The following is a 17,688-nucleotide window of genomic DNA, read 5'->3' on the forward strand; positions in this document are numbered from 1 at the left end:
ATGTTATTCTGTCTAGATCAAGAGGCTGGAGAGTTATGCAACAGTTTTAACTCACGTTCCTAGCACGTGCAACGAGGGCGTCGTTGGCTGTTTGTGACGCTCATTAAAATTCAGCTTAATCCACAAAGAACTTGTTGTTTATTCTGGATGTTTTGGTGTACAATTGTGTCCACACACGCACGATACATTCAGTCGAAGTAAAATACAGCGCATAAAAGAAAAATGACTTATATCGAAACAGGCGTGGAAACGAGCTGTCTCGGTACGTCACATGCAGTTTAAACCAATGAGAACATAGGGGACGGTGATTAGCAGATTGTTCTAGGAAGTGCGCTGTCAGAGCCGTAAATGCTACTTCAGTTCGAACGGCTAGCTACGTTTTTTTGTTTTTCTTTTTCTTTTTTCATCTTACAACAGAGGAACTGCTTTACACCGGCTGACCATGCGAATGCGACACATTAAATAAACAAATGAAAGGCCAAAGACGCATTTAAGCCTGTCGCTTTGAGGCAGCAAATACACATTTCTTTGAGGTAAGTAACCCTGGGATGCTGCTGCTGTTGAGGCTGGGTCGATGTCGCTTAACTGATGCTACTACATTGTATCTTTGAATAACAGCAGAAATTTGGACCGATAACTGTTCCCTTTAAACTGTTGTTAAGGGGAAATGTTGGCCAACGTGGGTTGTGTTTATCGATAATATGAGGCTGATGCGAAAAAAAATACGTGTGGGTGGACAGGATATTCTTCCAAAGAGCAACACTGTTACAAATTAGTGGATCACAACGGACGGAGATGCAATGGAGACTATTGGCCTGCACACTTAAAAGCCAGCCATTCTTATTTTCTCCGTCTGAAAAGGTGTTTTAATAGGTAACGGTAACTAACGGAAGTGTATTATGACTTTAAAACGCTTTCACGGTTTGTTGTGAGTCGTGAGAAAGAGGAAGAACCAAGGGAGAGGTGCTGATCTGAAGCTAAACCGACTCCGTGTGTTCACCCACACAGTGCGACATAATGTAAACACCTTTCGTTGATATTATTTTTACTGTCAGACGTACTCCTTGGACTTGTTTGTCATGGACAAGAACGTGTTATGAAACAATGGATTCCTCTGTTCAAAGCCCCCCTACCTTTCTACAAGCACACCCAGACTTAAAAGGATATCAAAAATGCACAAAACATACTCACACTGTTTGCTATCGTTGTTGAAAAAGGAAAACAAAAGATTTGTTATCTTTAATTTTTTCATTTCACATATTATTGTGGTATGTGAGTGTTTTTACTGGTCATTTTTTAAAATGTCTTTCATCTACATTTAATTTGGATTTGTGTCATTACTTGTTTTCATGCCTTTGTAACTATCCTGGGTCTCTTTGGGTTAATTTTTTGTCATATTTGATCATTTTGTGTTCCATTTTGTCGATTCGATTGGACGAATCTTTGTGGCCATTCAGTGTTTCTTTGTGGTCATTTTATTAGTTCTTGACGGTCATTTTGTATCAAACTTTTCCAGTTTTGCATTTCTTTGCCGCCATGTCGGCTCTTTTAATAAGTCATTTTAACCAGTAATCAGTCATTTTACACCCCCCCCCCCCCCCTCAATTCACGTAGATCTTTCTTGGTTGCATACTTTCAGTATCTGACTGTAACCCTTTAGCCCATTGACCTGAGAGATCCGTTCTGTAATCTGTCCATTGAAGAGACAAGCTTTAGTGAGCTTATTTGATGACACTGATTTTATGTTGCTAGAGATAATTCTGGCAACGTGTCTGTATTCGGGCTTAGTTTTTGTTTACATGTCATGCTTGTGTAAACCCATCATTTTGGCAAGACTTAGGTCAAGGCTATTTCTGCAGGGTGATGTCCTTAAATTTGGATTGTCTGAGAGCAGTCTTATGACTTCCTCTGTCTAGTCATCACTCTCATATGCATAGAGCAAACTGTGTTGAGCATCAGTAAAGCATTTATTAACAGAGGTGGCTATTGCCTAACGTGAACATGTTGTCCGGATATCTCTTGAGGTGGTTTCAAGTCAAAGATGCAAGTGTGAGGCAATAGGGATGTAATCACCAATAAATAACAGAATGCTTCAGTCATTTATGCTAGAAGTTAAAGAAATTAGTTTGTCATGAATTGATAAAAGCACAATTGTTGTTTTTTCATGGACCTCTGTTTTAGAGTTAGCTTTTGACTGGATTAATGAGAACAAATGAGCATCGTAAGAAAAGTGTCACATAAATGGGGAAATTAATTGTTGTGGCTCTGTCATTAAGGTCCCATTGCATTCTGGGTGGTTTTTTTTTTGTGGTTCTTAGGTTTGACCAAATCACTGTGACTTCACCTCCTCACACTTTTGGACTTTTTGAACAAGTTGCTATTGAAGGCAAACTTGAGCATAAAATGTAAGTAAAGTTTTTCTTTTGCTTTGTTTAATTATCGGCTATGGCATTATTATCCCCACCAGTGTCAGCAGCACACAGTTACAGCACATTTTCCTCACTTTTTATGGAAGCAACACTTACTGATTTACATGAAATTATATGTCACAACTTCCTTGTTTTCGTGGTGTACTGTGGCCTTTCTGTATTGTGTATATTTCCTGTTTCTTTTTCTGCCTTGCTAATTATTTTAAATTGTGTTTAAGTATAACTGTACTGGTGCATAATGATGAAAGTGATACTCAAGAATCACTGTTGTTCTACATGTAATGATTTACTTAAAGTAAATCTCAGCAACTCTATCTTCAGAGCTTCCTATTGGTGATGTCAAAAGTAATTAAGATAAGTATGTTAAATAACCTGCTGTGCCTTGTATGACAGAGATACTCTCACTCTGTATTTCCACAGATCTGTTACTGTCAGGCACCAACAGGAATATTCAGGTAAGTCGGTGATCATCAGCTCTTTCTTTTATTCATTTCCATGCTTGATCTAATCTCTCACCATCTCAGTGTAACATACACTCAATGAAATAATTTATCTGTATTCTTGTGGAAGCTATCAGTGCTTTCCCGTAATGGACATTTAGACTTTTTCAGACTTGCTAAAAAAGCAAGTCTGAAAGAGTCTAAAGAGCAGTCTTGTTTTCATCTGAAGATTAAATCTGTTTGTTACTCAACTTTGTGTTCCGCAGAAGAAAACTCTGAGCTCCACTGTTTCACTTTTCAGCATAATCATGAGTGTCCACGAGTCAGACGTGAGCACCATCTCTCCAGAGATGCCGTTGATGTTTGACGGCATGAAGCTGGCGGCGGTAGCCACGGTGCTCTACATCATCGTTCGCTGTTTGAATCTCAAGAGCCCCACCGCGCCCCCAGACCTCATCTACCAGGACACGCCCCTGAACCGGTTCCTTCTCAAGTCCTGCCCTCAGTTGACCAAAGAGTAAGCCGTGAGCTGCGTTCTTAGCTCTTTTTCAGTAATTTAAGGCGTTGCCATGGAGACGGTGTTGCTGCTCAGCCATCTGGGGCTGCAGCGAAGGTAGCAGTTTGTCTGGCGGTGGTCCCATCTGTCACCAGTGTTCCTGAGTCTGCCGCATATCTCTGCTGGAAATGTTTGGCTTTTACTGTCAGTTCTTTCATGAATTAAACACCAGGCTGTATTTTTGGGGGTTAGCCCAACGGTAGGCTGGGTTTATCACGCTTGCATTATGAATACAGAGTCATTCAGGGGGATTTGCATTTATGACGAAGCCGGTTTTCCTCTCAGGGCAACTCATGCAAACAGGTGTTTTTTTTCTGAACTCGGCAAGTCATCTCTGTGTGGACAAGGTTTTCAGCAAAGCTCAAACTGGAAATTTACAAGAAAAGCTCTTCCTCTTTTTAACCAGAGCAAATGTAGTCATTGTTTGTTATTGACATCGTAATATTTGATAGGAACTTAATGCTCAGCAAGGAGAATCTATCGAAGCACACAAGAATATCTGCTTATATAACCGATTACTGAGCCCTGTGCATTACGGCTGCAGGGTCAGTGAATCATAAGGTTTTGTATACACTTGGGTCTAGTTTGTTATCATTACCTCCTGAAGCGCCATATTATGCTCAGCATACAGACATGTATTCCCCCTATTTGAACTGAATTTATTGAAGTCCTGGAACCTGACTTTGTTGCTGATGTTACAAAGTCACGTTTCTGTCTATGTTGTTGCATAACGGATCAATTACTCAGTGGAAAGGATAGACGGGGGTTTTGTAAGGTTAACAGAGGCCACAGCGTTTTTGTCTGGCTGTGTTTGGGAACATGCACCCTGGGGTCTTGGCTAACACACAGGACAGTGGAGAAGATTTTTCTTTGTCTTGAACTTCAGTACTTTTCTTTTAACCAAGGAATTTAATTTGTCACGTGTTTGTTTAATTTGACCAATAAGTCACAGTTGAATTATGCCTCAGCTGGCTGTCGAGCATGATATTAAGATTGAATCATAAAGCAGCAACGGTGTTGTAACAAGGTAGCAGCCAAGAACACGTGTAGTTAAATGGAGTCTAGAAATCATTTAAAAAATGTGTTGTATACATGTGACATTGCTAGATTGATTTGAATCCATGTCAGTGTGGTTACAATGGCTGGCACGAGTCCACTGGGTTGTTCTCTACCCTTGTTTTCAGCAGTGTTTCTCCTTAACAAAGTGTCAGAACAAGCCATTCAGTATTATTTATTGTTTTCACCAGATATCGGAGGGACAGGGGAATGTTTAAACCACACAGACGTATGTGTTTCCTGCTCTGTTACTTAATGACTATGAAGGACAATAATGCACACATATTATCTGACGGTGACATTCACAGCTCATGAAGGTACAGACATCAAATACAGATTAGACTTTTCTGTTCTTCCAAAGGTATTTTAATGCAAACAACTATCACAAATCACTTTTGATCACAAGTTTTAAGTTTATCTTAAAATATCAGTATGTAAATGGAAATATATGTTTTTTTTATTATCAGCTGTGGGACACAAGATGTATATTTAAATAAAACAAAAAAAAAACAACTGCTGAGTTGTCTGATGCCTGCCATCGATGTACTTAGCAAATCTGGCAGGGTTCATATCTTCCTGTCCTCATGATAAGGATAAGGTTATCTTCTTCCTGTAGTCTAGCTTAGTACCTTCTAGAAAGCTTCATGTACTGTTACAGTGCGTGCTGGGACTAATTACATTATCTCCAAATAGGAGTGGTCTGCTTTTTCACAGCTCTGTTATGTAACAGTGTATTTTCTAGGTGCAGTAATTGTTGGAGCCACAGTAATAGATGAGGAATCACAAGGTCAAAGTGCTTGTGTAACTGTTGATGTCACCAAAACCTTGACTCACTGCAGCTACTTAATGTCCCTGTGTTACGGTCCGTATACTGTACACAGTTGCATTGGCACCGCTGAATGGTTTTAGTGGGGCTGTGACCTTAATACCCCCAAATTCCTCCTTGAATAGCTTTAAAAACTCTGTGCTGAAGAAGGATGTCATATAAGCTCATCATGCTTTACATCACATTCGTAACATTGTCTCTTGTCATCATCCATCGTTGTATACTTAATATGATAGAGTTGGAAGCTAAAAGGAAATCATCTTAAAGGGTTCTCCTGCCAGGTTGTTCACCTTATTTTTTTTTCATGTGGAAATGCAGTATAATGTGCATCATTTCAAAGGAGTAAGCCAAAGGTCTGACTCCTACAGTTAACCCCCACAGAGGTGTCACTGGAATTCAAATATACGTACCAAGCATATCTTAGCAAAACATAGCAACAGACTGACATGAAATATTGATCCTGGGTGCAGCGAGTGATCTTTAAAAAGCTGTAGCAGAAATGTCACTTTGTATGGAAGCTATGTGCCATATGGTTCATGTCTGGGCCATAAACCGTCACTGCAAAAGTATATGCTCTGGCCGACAGTGCGTTGACTTAGCTTTAACAAGCACATTAGTTGTGTTTTGATATCAAATTTGATATTCCACCATTGTATTTTCCAGGTACATTCCTCCGTTACTGTGGGGTAAGAGCGGTCACCTCCAAACAGCACTGTACGGTAAACTCGGTCGGGTGAGCTCGCCACACCCCAAAGGAATCAGGAAGTATTTACCCATGCAGGATGGGGCCACTGCAACTTTTGACCTGTTTGAGCCGCTGGGGGACCATCGAACAGGAGGTGATGCATTTAATCAGGATATGCTTTTATTAACCAACATTTTTACACTTTTTCATGGCAGTGGCAAGAAAAAGTAAATTAATTACCTGGTTTCTGTGCATTAACTGGACATGAAATATGATTTTTGTCCTCCTCTACTTCACTATAACAATCACAATGTGCTAAATCTGTAAAACACAACAAGAAATAGTCTTGGAAACTCGTGGTTTGTTGCACCCGTTCAACAGTTACAGACCGAGTGGAAACGGCAAGTAAACCCTTAGATGGAATAAACTGTCTAGCTGCCCTTAGCAACAAAAAGCCCCAACAACCACTTCATGTATCTGCAGAACAGACATGATGCTCAAGAGGTTTTTTGTGCTCGGCTCTATTCATAAGATAGAAGGTGTGAATGGCTCTCATGAGGTCATTCTGCTACATCTCTAATGTGGTCCAATTTTGCTAATTGTCTGGGGACAGGTTTATATGTCTTCAATTTACTCTTCAATTCAAACTTCAATTTACCGATGCTCTGTGATTTTTTTTTTAACCTGGACTGTGGCTGTTTGAATGAATTATTCAGCACCAATACACTCGTGAGTGTTAAGGATTCACATTTTTCTTGCCTTTGAACTTATCAAACTAGATGGATTTTTAATGTCATGTCAAAAATTGAAATCTCAAATATTTTGTAATTCTTAGTTATATTCTGTAATTCTGCTCACTTAAACTGTACTGCTGCTACTTCTGTCTAGTTTTTTCATGCAACAAATATTGCATGTTTTTCCACCCTGGACGAGGGACCCGTCCTGTGCTGATCTTCCTGAGGTTTCTTCCATTTTGTTGTTCCTGATAGTTTTTCCTTATTCGATTTGAGGGTGAGGAGTAGAGGGTATCATAGAATGGAAAACCTCTCTGAGACTAACTTTTTCTCAGAGAGGTTTTGTAGGGAATATTTGGACTCTATCTTTAAAAAAAGCAACCAACTAGTATTTGAGAAAAACAAGATGGAGTATTATTATCATGCCATGCTCCTTTGTTATGGTGATCAGCTTATTAGGAGAGTGCCATACTCTCCTCCTTGTCTTTACTTGTGTAATTCTTACTGGCAAATGCCTTTCTAATTAATCTGTCTGTTTCATAAGATGACATCACCATGGTGATATGTCCTGGTATTGGAAACCATAGCGAGAAGCATTACATCCGGACCTTCGTGGACTATGCGCAGAAAGAGGGTTACCGCTGTGCTGTGCTGAACCACCTGGGTGCTCTTCCCAACATCGAGCTCACTTCTCCACGCATGTTCACTTATGGTGAGACCTAGGAGCCAACTAAAGTTTCACTTTCTGCTTTTTCATACTGTTGGGGTCATGCTGGTGGGGAAACATTGGTTCAGCCTTTAAGATCACAAAGGGGATGTGGTTTGGTCTGATGACCACTAAATCTGCATCCAGCTTTCAGCTATGGTTTGAAGCTTAAGAAATGTCAGTGAGCACAATTAATGCATTAGTTTAAAAAATAATACCCCTTGGTGGTGCCATAGCTTAGTTATCATCTAATATGTTTTAGTGATTTCCATATTGGAGTATGTCTTATTTTAGAAAAATCTTTGTATGTAATTTTAGGATAAAAGCTATAACTATGTTGAAGAATATAAGGATTGAAAAAATGGAAGTAATGACACCTGAGATCCTTTAAACAGAGCTCATAGGAACATGAATCTGATACTCTGAAGCAAAGGCACTTTCAGCCCAAAGTGCTGAGCAGAATAAAACAGTCCGCCCTCTTCAAGCGTGGCTTCATGTATTGATTATCATGTAATGTAACTCTGTGCTTTCTCTTATACAGGCTGCACTTGGGAGTTTTCGGCTATGGTCGGCTACATTAAGCGGGCGTATCCTCAAACCCAGCTGATCGTCGTGGGGTTCAGTCTGGGTGGGAACATTGTATGCAAGTTCCTGGGTGAGAACAGGACGAACCAGGAGCGAGTGCTGTGTTGTGTGAGCGTCTGTCAGGGGTACAGCGCTCTCAGGTGGGTTCTTCTTCTCTCATCTCTTAATTAAATGCGTTGTCTCATCAAAGCACTGGCACTTCATGTGCACACACCTCCAAGCTCAGAACAATGCAACAAAATGATCAGTGCTTGCATAATACAGTCACATGTTTAGGCACAAGACTACCGATCATCTCTATTCAGCTGTTTAATCTGTCAGCTGTTCTGTTTACTATACTCATGGTCATGTTTTTCTTTTCATCTTTTAAGACATTTTTCAAAAGTAAGTGACAAAGCAGATGCATAAACATTTGTATTGAGAGCCTGTTAGTCCTCTTGTGTGGATGTTTTCTGTATTAGTTCAGGCTGTAAAAATAGTCACTTTTGAGAAACATGCTGGGCGAACATAAATCATTTTGGTATGTTTGAAGCATTAGTGCATTTGGATGTTAGTACCTTGTATTTGTGTGTTTTAAATACAGCCTGCACCTCTTGGCAGAGTTGACAGGCTGGGATTCCTCAAGATTTGGATTTGAGACAGCGTAGGAAGGTTGTGTGGCAGAGAAAAATGATTTTCCTGGGTTTTGAAGCAAGTCGGTGTCCAGACATTTGCAGGCCTCTTTGTATTTGAAGTTGTTCCTTTTCTTTATTTGGCATCAAATTGAATCAAAATTCCACAACAAATATGAGTTTATATGAATATCAGAGTATTACTGGCTGTCATTTTGCCTCAGCCTGTCTCTGTTGCTGAGCTGCTGCATATTTATGCCGGACACCATCTCCCCTCTCCACCCATGAATCTCTTTGTCCCGTGGATTAAACAGGACATTCAGTGTGTTATGTGGAATGTGGTCGGGCTGCACAAAGCTTACTTCCTGTGTTTTTCTCTTTTTCTCTCAGGGCTCAGGAAACATTCCTGCAGTGGGATCAGTTCAGACGCTTCTATAATTTTCTCATGGCTGACAACATGAAGAAAATCATCCTCTCACACAGGTACAGCTGTTGCACTGCTGTCTCTAGAATTTGTCCTTATGGAAACGTTTAATGTTGTCAACTACGGCTAAAGTACTTTCCTTACAACACTGGCAAACACACTGCAGACATTTACCTTTACTGTCAGTTAAAGGGGATATATTATGCCATTAAGAGCATATATGTGGGGATTTGAGGTCACTACAAACTCAAAAACACTCTCCCATTTTATTGTGGGGATGATCATCATTTTGATGTCTTCTTTCAAGTGAGACGTTGCAACTCTTTATTCTGGCTTTTTACTTTGCTATTAACATCACTTCTCATCATTAATTATATAGTCCACTTAATTGAAGAAATAAATTGGCTAATAATGCACTACAAAAATTTAGTTTAATATCCCGACGAGCAGATCCGACTACTTATGGGCGTATCAGCTTGGGTCGTCTAACATATGACTCGTGATTAGATTGGATCAGTTGCCTCTCCGCTGTCCATGCTCAAACTGCAGATGAGGAAAATTGAAGTATTTGAGAATAAAACTGTAAGTCAAGGATTTTTCAGTTTAGTGTGTGATCTGACCTCTCAGGATAATTATTTTTCTTACCATATAACATGCTCCAAGTGTTACTCAGGACTAGAGATGTCAAAAGAGGCAGATTAGAGTGGAGTGGGTCACTCCGTGCTCCTGAAATGATCCGCTTGAATAAAGGTGTAAATTAACAAATGAAAAAGAAGCAGCTGTAGAGTCTCCCTATGTCACAGACATTTAATTGATTACTCTGTAAATTCTGTCAACTTGTGAAAAAAGTGCATGGTGTGTTCCCTTTATAGCTAAGGCTTAGCCTCTAAATATGGCAGACTTTGTCTGTTCACTTTGATTGTGCTAATTCTTTATAGACCCTAAAACAAACGCATCACAGATCTGTGTTTGTTTAGTAGTCCAAAGTAGTTTATTCTTTTGTTCTACTCTAAGTTAGATGGAATCAAAAAGTACGTTTTTGAAATCTGTCTTAAAAGTAATCATCATGCACAACAACATTAAATCGAACATATCATTAGGCATCATCCATTTTTAGTCACTGTAGCCATGTGCTACTTTTTTATTGTGCACTAAAATGAAATGTATGTTTGTGTATACAACAGGCACAGTCTGTTTGGAGGAAGCTCGATTAAAATGATAGATGCTGATCTCAGTCGACTGTACACAACAACGTCTCTCATGCAGATCGATGACAACATCATGAGGTTTGTGGAGAATCCGTCTAAGACTTCTTTTAGTCAGTGTTGAGAAACTGAAATAGCTGAGATGTTAGTTGAACTCTCCTGATCTTTGCTCTTGTTAAGGTTTGATTTTTGACACTGCTTATTTGTGTGTGTGTGTTTGTTTCAACAGAAAGTTCCATGGTCACAACTCCCTCAAAGAGTACTATGAGAAGGAGAGTTGTGTAAATTACATTCACAATGTAAGAACTGCTTTTACTCACATCTCACATAAGCTCATGTTTCCCTTTTTGGTTTATTTGTGTTTTTGTTTGATGGATGGAATCTTACTCTTAAATTTCCAGGTAAATGTTCCACTGCTGCTAGTAAACGCTGCAGATGATCCCCTGGTTCATGACTCACTTCTCACCATCCCTCGCACACTAGCAGGTAATTATCAGCATCGGTGATGGCCGCGGCAGCTGAGCTAAAACTCATTTTTGACCCAATGCACCTCAGCAGCCAGAGGGGTTCTTAAAAGAATTAACTTAACTCTCATTTGGCAGCATGATCCCTTAATATTGTGAATATGATATGATTCTGCTCACATTTCAAACTAAGTCAAACTAATGACTGTAAAGTAAACTTGTTTAACTGAGTAAAGCCTTTTTTAAAAAAAAAAAAAAAAAAAAAAAAAGAAGATGACTCTGAAATTGCTGTCAATAGTAACAAGTGAGAAAAAATGGAATAAGGTGCTGTGAAGCTCTGTACTTGTGTAATATTGCTGCAGTCTCAAAAGAGAGCTTCTCATGAGTTGGCTTTGCACTCTGACCAGGACAGGGTGAGGCTCAGACTTAAAAGTCTATGAGTAATGTTTTCTGGCGTGTTGCAGCAGCCAGAAATATAACCGTGTTTCCCCTTTGGTTTAAAGTGACTTTAACACCTTCACAAGTTCCCAAAAATACAATGCATCCTTTTGAATGTATTGTATGAGGACTTTGAATCTAATTATTTGAATTATAATTACATATAAATCTAAATGATGAATTCTCCTCTGCCTGTGCTATGTTTAAAGTTACTGAGAACAGAATTATTTTGGAAAAGGATGATTCCTCGTGTAAGACTGTGTGGGTGGATGAGTCCTGACTGGAGTTACATGAACCTTTTCCCTACACAGAGGATAGAGTTTTGCTCTACAGAGAGCAACACTTATAGAAAAGTGGATTAGCTTCGTGTTGGGCAACAAATGGGATTCACTGACTCAGTGACTCAGTCACGCAACAAGACAAGAATTTAGACCAGAGTCGCTATTAAGTAGATTATGTTGAACTAAAACATTGACATTAGGTTTTAGAAAGCTTGAACTTTTATGTGAATACTACCTTTTATGCTTTAATGTGCTGAAGAGGGTTTGATAAACTAGATAAAGTTTAACTTTCGCTGCTGTGACAGAAGGAAAGATCTTGACACAGTCGTGTCACACTTAATGATGTGCCCATGTGTTCAGGTCTTCTTTTTTTAAACTCTGTGCTGTTCTCCAGACCATTTGCTTCCAACCTGTCATTCAGCGCCTGCTGAGGCGGGGACTGCAGGGTCTGGCCAAGCACTTAGTTGTCTGAGGGCAGCTCAGCAAATGTCATGAATAGTGCACAACGTTAAAGCCTTGTGGGATCTTAATCAGTGTTCATCCGCATCAGGCTTCCCCACTAACCCAGATAAGAACAGAGAATAAAGAGATCCAGGCCAATGCTTTTCATGAGCCCATTTTGCCTGGTTGTCCACAGCTTTTTACAACAATCGGAGAGAGATTATTTTTAGTTTGCAGTTTAAAGGTGATCTACTTTGAATTTCAAGGTTATTCTATTGAGTATTACAAAAAAAGTAATGAATAGGTTAATGACCTCTTTCTGTGTTAATTGAATAGAAAAAAGAAACAGATATAGCATTAGCAATCTACTCATCTCATAAAGAGACATGAGGCATGTTTATGTGGAGCAGTCAGTCTTTAACAGCTGCGTTATTTGGCAAAGGTATGTGGGCAGAGGAACATTGCGCCTATAGTAGAATCTCAGCCTTGGCACGTGTATGGGCTGAAGGTTATAGAGAAGAGAGATCTCTGCAGTCTCATACAAGACATTTGCTTTTCTGACAATTCAGCTCATGTCTGAATCTGAGATGTAACTCTTGACAATCCTATTGGAATAGTGCAAAGAACAAAAACCCATTTAATTCCAGCCTTCATCATGATTTTAGATAGCTGCACCTAAATGCTAAAAGTATAAAGGCCTTGTTTGAAACTGTAGCGAACACAGTTCTCTTTCCTTTCCTTCAGCCTATTCAAGCAACTGAGCTTTCATAATGAATTTATTAGTACAATAATATGTACAGGAGCATGGACACAACCCAAGTTATGTTTTCCAAATCAGTTTGTAAAGGTTTAGGTTTTATTAGTTTACTGTTAGAGTATTAGAATTCTGCAAACCCCTTTATTTATATGCACTTATCTTTATTGAATTATTTCATTTGCTGACAGGTTAAGACACATAATACCTTGATTTTGTTTGATATCTCACTGTGCTCCTCTTGGGGGCTTTTACATAATATCTCTGAAAATCTAGTCAGAGATCGGCCACCACTCTGATACAAGAGCATTTGTGAATGGTAAAAAGGCATTTGACGCAGTCCGTTTGAACGCTTCCACGGGCAACATGGAAAAACACACGTCTCTGTTCTGTCAAACAGAGACAGACACAGGTGTGTCCACATACTTTCTGCCGTACTGTGGCACCCAAACATTTGAAGAGGTGTCTGTGCAAGATCTGTTTGTCAAGACATACCTGTCTTAACAAGGCTTTATACCTGTGAAAAGAATTTTGAATTCTCAAAATCACCTCCACGTTGCAAGAGAGAGGTTGTTATGGTGACCATTAAAAACACAAAATCTGTATCAAGCTGCCAGAAATTTATTCAGGTTATTATCTGCTTGACCTTGCAAACACACCCTCACTATCTTTAACAGATATAGAATGATCCCTGTTGAGCCTGGGATCATTTTCAGATGCTCTTAAATAATCACTAAGTGGTGTGCGGAGGAGTAATTTCCACGTACTTTGTCGTCCTTCAGCAAAGAAGCAAAATGTGATCTTTTCCTTGACGCTTCACGGAGGCCACCTGGGCTTCTTCGAGGGTGACGTGCTCTTCCCCCAGCCCCTCACCTGGATGGACAAAGTGATTGTGGGATACGCCAATGCCATGTGCCAGTGGGAGAAACAGAAGCCACCGTGCCAAAGTGTCCACCTGAGTGAGATCTCCTGCGTACAGGAAAAAGCTTAAAACTCTGTATCTTCTTCATTTGTTCTCTTTCCTCACACACACCCCCCACCCCCCTCTTTCCAGCACCACTGACCCTAAACTGCACAGAGGAGACACTTTAAAACTGCTCTCTCTTCTCTGCCTTCTCCTCTGGTGCTACTCACCATTATCGAACCACACCACCCGATCACACGCCTTTACTCCCCCTCCCCCCGTTATTGTCACCATCACCTTACAGTGTGTGAACAGACAAAAATAACTGCCTTCCTGCTTGTTTCCAGTGCGAGGACTCGGAGCCGGAGCATTCTGTCTCTCTACTTCTGCACCGCCGTGGCTCTTGGCTAATAGAGGCATTGACTAAATATGAGTGGAGGATTAAAAGAAAAGTGGGAGTATGACTCTAGAGTAGTCAAGTGATAAAAGAGCACACAAGAAGCCTCCGAAAACAGTTAGCAAAGACTGTGCGACAGTGGGTGCTTTTTTAATGCACCTAGAGAAACTCACTGCTTATCACCGCCAAGGCCATATAGCCTAGTCTGCTGTCTTAACCAACGCAGCATCTTTGTAGTATGTCTGTTTGCGTGTATGTATGTAACTCACAGATGTGGTGAGTACACCTCTGTGCGCCTGTGTAGACAAAGAGTTAAAGCTCACGATGGGGCATGTGGGCTTTGTTTTGGGTTGGTATTATCCAAACCATGTTCATGGTCTGTTGACCCCTTTAATGTCTGTTGTTTTGGGTGACCTGTTTGTTTGTAGTAAATGTACAGTAGAAAAAAGTAAGTATTACAGTGGGATTTCATGCATTATTTCCTGCTCATAACATCCTCCTGGCGTTAATGTTTGGCACTTGAAATTAAAAAATGTTCAGTGTTTGCCAAACGTTACCAGGGATCAATCCCAGAAGGGATCCATGCACATTCCCACAAGCGCATTCTTTCACTTTGATTCAGTGCACTTTACACCCCGTATGCCACAATCTCTTTTTTTCCCTCATTACTGGAAGTGCAGGTGTGGAGATTATTAATTAGACTCTCCTTATGACAGAGAGGAAGAATTGAAGGGAGCGAGGATGATAACTAAACGTTAAATGACTCAGATGTTCCCCGTGTTGTCTGTCGTCAAGTGTCTTTGAGCCCTTCTACTTTCCCCTGCCTTTGATCAGCTGCAGGTTCAGCTAAGACTCTGATATCCTCCTCTTCCTGCACAGAAACAGACCCACCGCTCCATCCACTTTGTTTGGTGCAAACATCAAAACAACCAGCAGATAATCGTGGTTTTAGAATACTGGGAACACAGTGCACGGATTTACCCATGTGGTGCTATTCAAGGGAAAGTTCAGCAGTTGGAAGCTGTTTTTGAGGTTTTAATAATTTGAGCTGTGAGGTTTGATGAGTAGGAGGGCTAAAGATACCAAAGATTATCCAAATTTTTATTTTAGTGGATTGTTCGTGAAAGTACCGGTGATTGTCATATTGTGTAATTAGACAACAAATGCTGCGTGCAAGAAAGAAGATCATTTTTATTCTAGGAGGTTGGTTTTTTTTTGTTGTTGTTTTTCAGCGACATCTTTTCCTGTTTTCCTCACCAGACTGAGCTTTTGAGGTGTTTCAGCACTGCAGCTTTAAAAAAAATGCAGTGAAAGATGATCACAAACCTGTCCTGATGAAATCATACTGCGATGCTGGGACCTGTGGACTTGTTAAAAACACAAACCTGATTAAGAAGCTCTCAAAAACTGTTTTGCAAGAGCTTAGGAATCTTCTGTCGAGGCAAAAGTCCAGCCAAGAAATCTGTGGTCTAAAATCTGCTACTAAACACTGTGATGGGACACATGAGGTGGTTTGAGATGATGAATGAAGTGACTGACAACAGTGCCTTTTGTGAGGCTTTTCACGCCATAGTTTGTGTTTTAATACCTGGATGATAGTATTTGTGAACATGCTTGAGGTGGGAGAATTTATTTGAGTTGCAGGAAGTTTGGCGTATCTGCTGATGATTCCACCGCCAGTACACATATGCAGAATATCAAAAACTGTCCATTTGTTTTTTTGTCAAAATTATAGTACTGTAATGATCACTATTCGTTGTTTTAGGCACAAAGATAATTTCATGACCATAAAGTTTATAAGATTCACATGTTTTGATAAAGATTATTCTGGGCAAATGTTGTGAATTCCAGGTATTAATCTCACAAATGCTGGCATGGTTGATTTTAACAAAAAAAGAAACAAAAAAAAAAAAGGTTTCACTAATTCAGTTGAATCTCCTCCAACTCAGGGCTTCTGCTAAAACCGAGCACCAGTCCAACACCTGTGCCCGCTTCACCTCTCATTTGAAATATGTTCACTTTAATGTGTGGACCTCCTCAAAACCATTTTTATGTACTGTAAGGTTCAACCAGACGAGGACTTAGTGTGGCTGGAAATCATCAGTCTGCTGTGACTGAACTAATGAAGATCAGTGTCGGGGTGACTGATAGCCGAGCCTCTTCCTAAAGCCTTTCTCTGCCTCTAATAGCACTGTTGCCATCTGTTGTCAGGGAGACCAAACTACAGCTGCCTGACATTCATGGCAAGTATATTCTCATCCGCCTGCAGTCATGTGGCTTATAGTTCAACCTGTCCACAGCTCTCATTTCTTAAAAAATCAGGTGTGGTTTGGGATTCTTCTGCCTCATTGAAGAATCAGATGAATATCGCTGACACCAGCACTAACCCGGTTTCTGCAGTAAGAGCCCTTTGTGTTCTTGTAAAGGTTTTTGCCTCTCCCCAACTTTGCACAAAGATGCAGGTTTGGATGTATTATTTAGATGTATTTTTTCTAGTGAAATATTTTTGAGTATTTTTTTTTCCTTTTTGTACTTTGTATTGTTGATATGACTTCTCGTATTATTTGCTTGTGCAAATGCAGCAGAGCGTGAGTGTTGAGTAAACATACAGCAGACACTGTGTCACATCACCACCTCTGATCAACAGTAACCAAAACCCGTCAATTCTAACTAATAAAAGGCAAAATAGGTGTATAAAGATAATGTATATTCAAATATTTGAGGGACCATGGATGAATACTCAAGGCAATAACCAGCCAGGAGGGATTCTTATTATCTTCATGCTAATATGAAAGAAAATGGTGGCAAAGGTATGTTTTGACCAAAACATGTCATAAACATTTAGATCATTTTTTTTCATGGATTGTTGGATCTAACCAGTTGTTTTACTGTACTGATGTAAGAATGTGCTCCTTTGTATTTATCCTAACTCCAGCACTTCAGACATCAAGGCTGTGGGCTCGCGTTACGTTGCTTGGAACTGAAGAATTCAGTGACTTTAAATGTAACCAAAAAACAAGCTTTGGATTTGAAGTATTGTTCAGTGTTGTTCTTCGAAAAATCATTTTTTTGTTTTGAAATCTTGAATTCTCAGCCCCAAGCAGGTGGCTGGCAGCCCGCAGCGTGTTAACCTACACTGATCATTATACAGCTTTAATTTTGTGTTTACAAACTTGCTGAAGGATGGTTAAGGGGAGCGTGGTGATAACTTGAAAAAGACAAACAGTCACACAGCATGATGTACTCTGATACTGAACACTGGGTATTTTTGTCGAAGAAAACCGGTGGTGTGTGGGATCTGATTATGTGAGGAAAATATGGTTATTGTGTTCCAAAATAAATTATTTTCTCAAAAGAAAAACATGTCCTCTTTATTTAACTTGCTTGAAGTTCTTTTGAGTAGCTACATATTTAACTCTGCCCAAGTAACCTATATTAGCATAACATGTACAATAAATTTTTTTTTTTTTTTTGCTTTATTTTTGCTTCTTGAGTCGCAAAAGTGACAAGATATTTCAGGCTACCAAAGCACCATTAAGTGCCTTAATGTTACCTATTTCAGGATGATGCGATGGTACAATGGGTAGCATTCATACAAAATGGACTTGAAACCCCTGAGTCCTCTTATTGACCTACAGCAGGCGGAACCTTAGTGACATGTTGTCCACATTTCCAAATTATTTGCTGAGGATCCAAATGTATGATCTCTTGTTCTTGTTCTTGAATAAGATAGAAATACTGTAAACTTAGAA

The 17,688-nt window shown here is 39.8% G+C and overlaps 1 protein-coding gene across 1 annotated transcript; it reads left to right on the forward strand.

The window, feature by feature from the left end:
* The first annotated feature begins 313 nt into the window (after positions 1-313).
* LOC140302149 (monoacylglycerol lipase ABHD2) lies at positions 314-17,297 on the forward strand. Its single transcript, XM_072380932.1, has 12 exons — positions 314-533; positions 2,319-2,405; positions 2,850-2,884; positions 3,171-3,386; positions 5,971-6,146; positions 7,271-7,438; positions 7,974-8,157; positions 9,019-9,111; positions 10,237-10,338; positions 10,487-10,556; positions 10,659-10,743; positions 13,418-17,297. The coding sequence occupies exons 4-12, from the start codon at positions 3,178-3,180 to the stop codon at positions 13,624-13,626; spliced, it is 1,296 nt and encodes a 431-aa protein (XP_072237033.1). The 5' UTR covers positions 314-533; positions 2,319-2,405; positions 2,850-2,884; positions 3,171-3,177; the 3' UTR covers positions 13,627-17,297.
* The last annotated feature ends 391 nt before the right edge of the window (positions 17,298-17,688 follow it).

Source organism: Leuresthes tenuis, unplaced genomic scaffold, assembly GCF_036924035.1.
Source record: "Leuresthes tenuis unplaced genomic scaffold, fLeuTen1.0.hap1 SCAF_2, whole genome shotgun sequence".
NCBI lineage: Eukaryota > Metazoa > Chordata > Actinopteri > Atheriniformes > Atherinopsidae > Leuresthes > Leuresthes tenuis.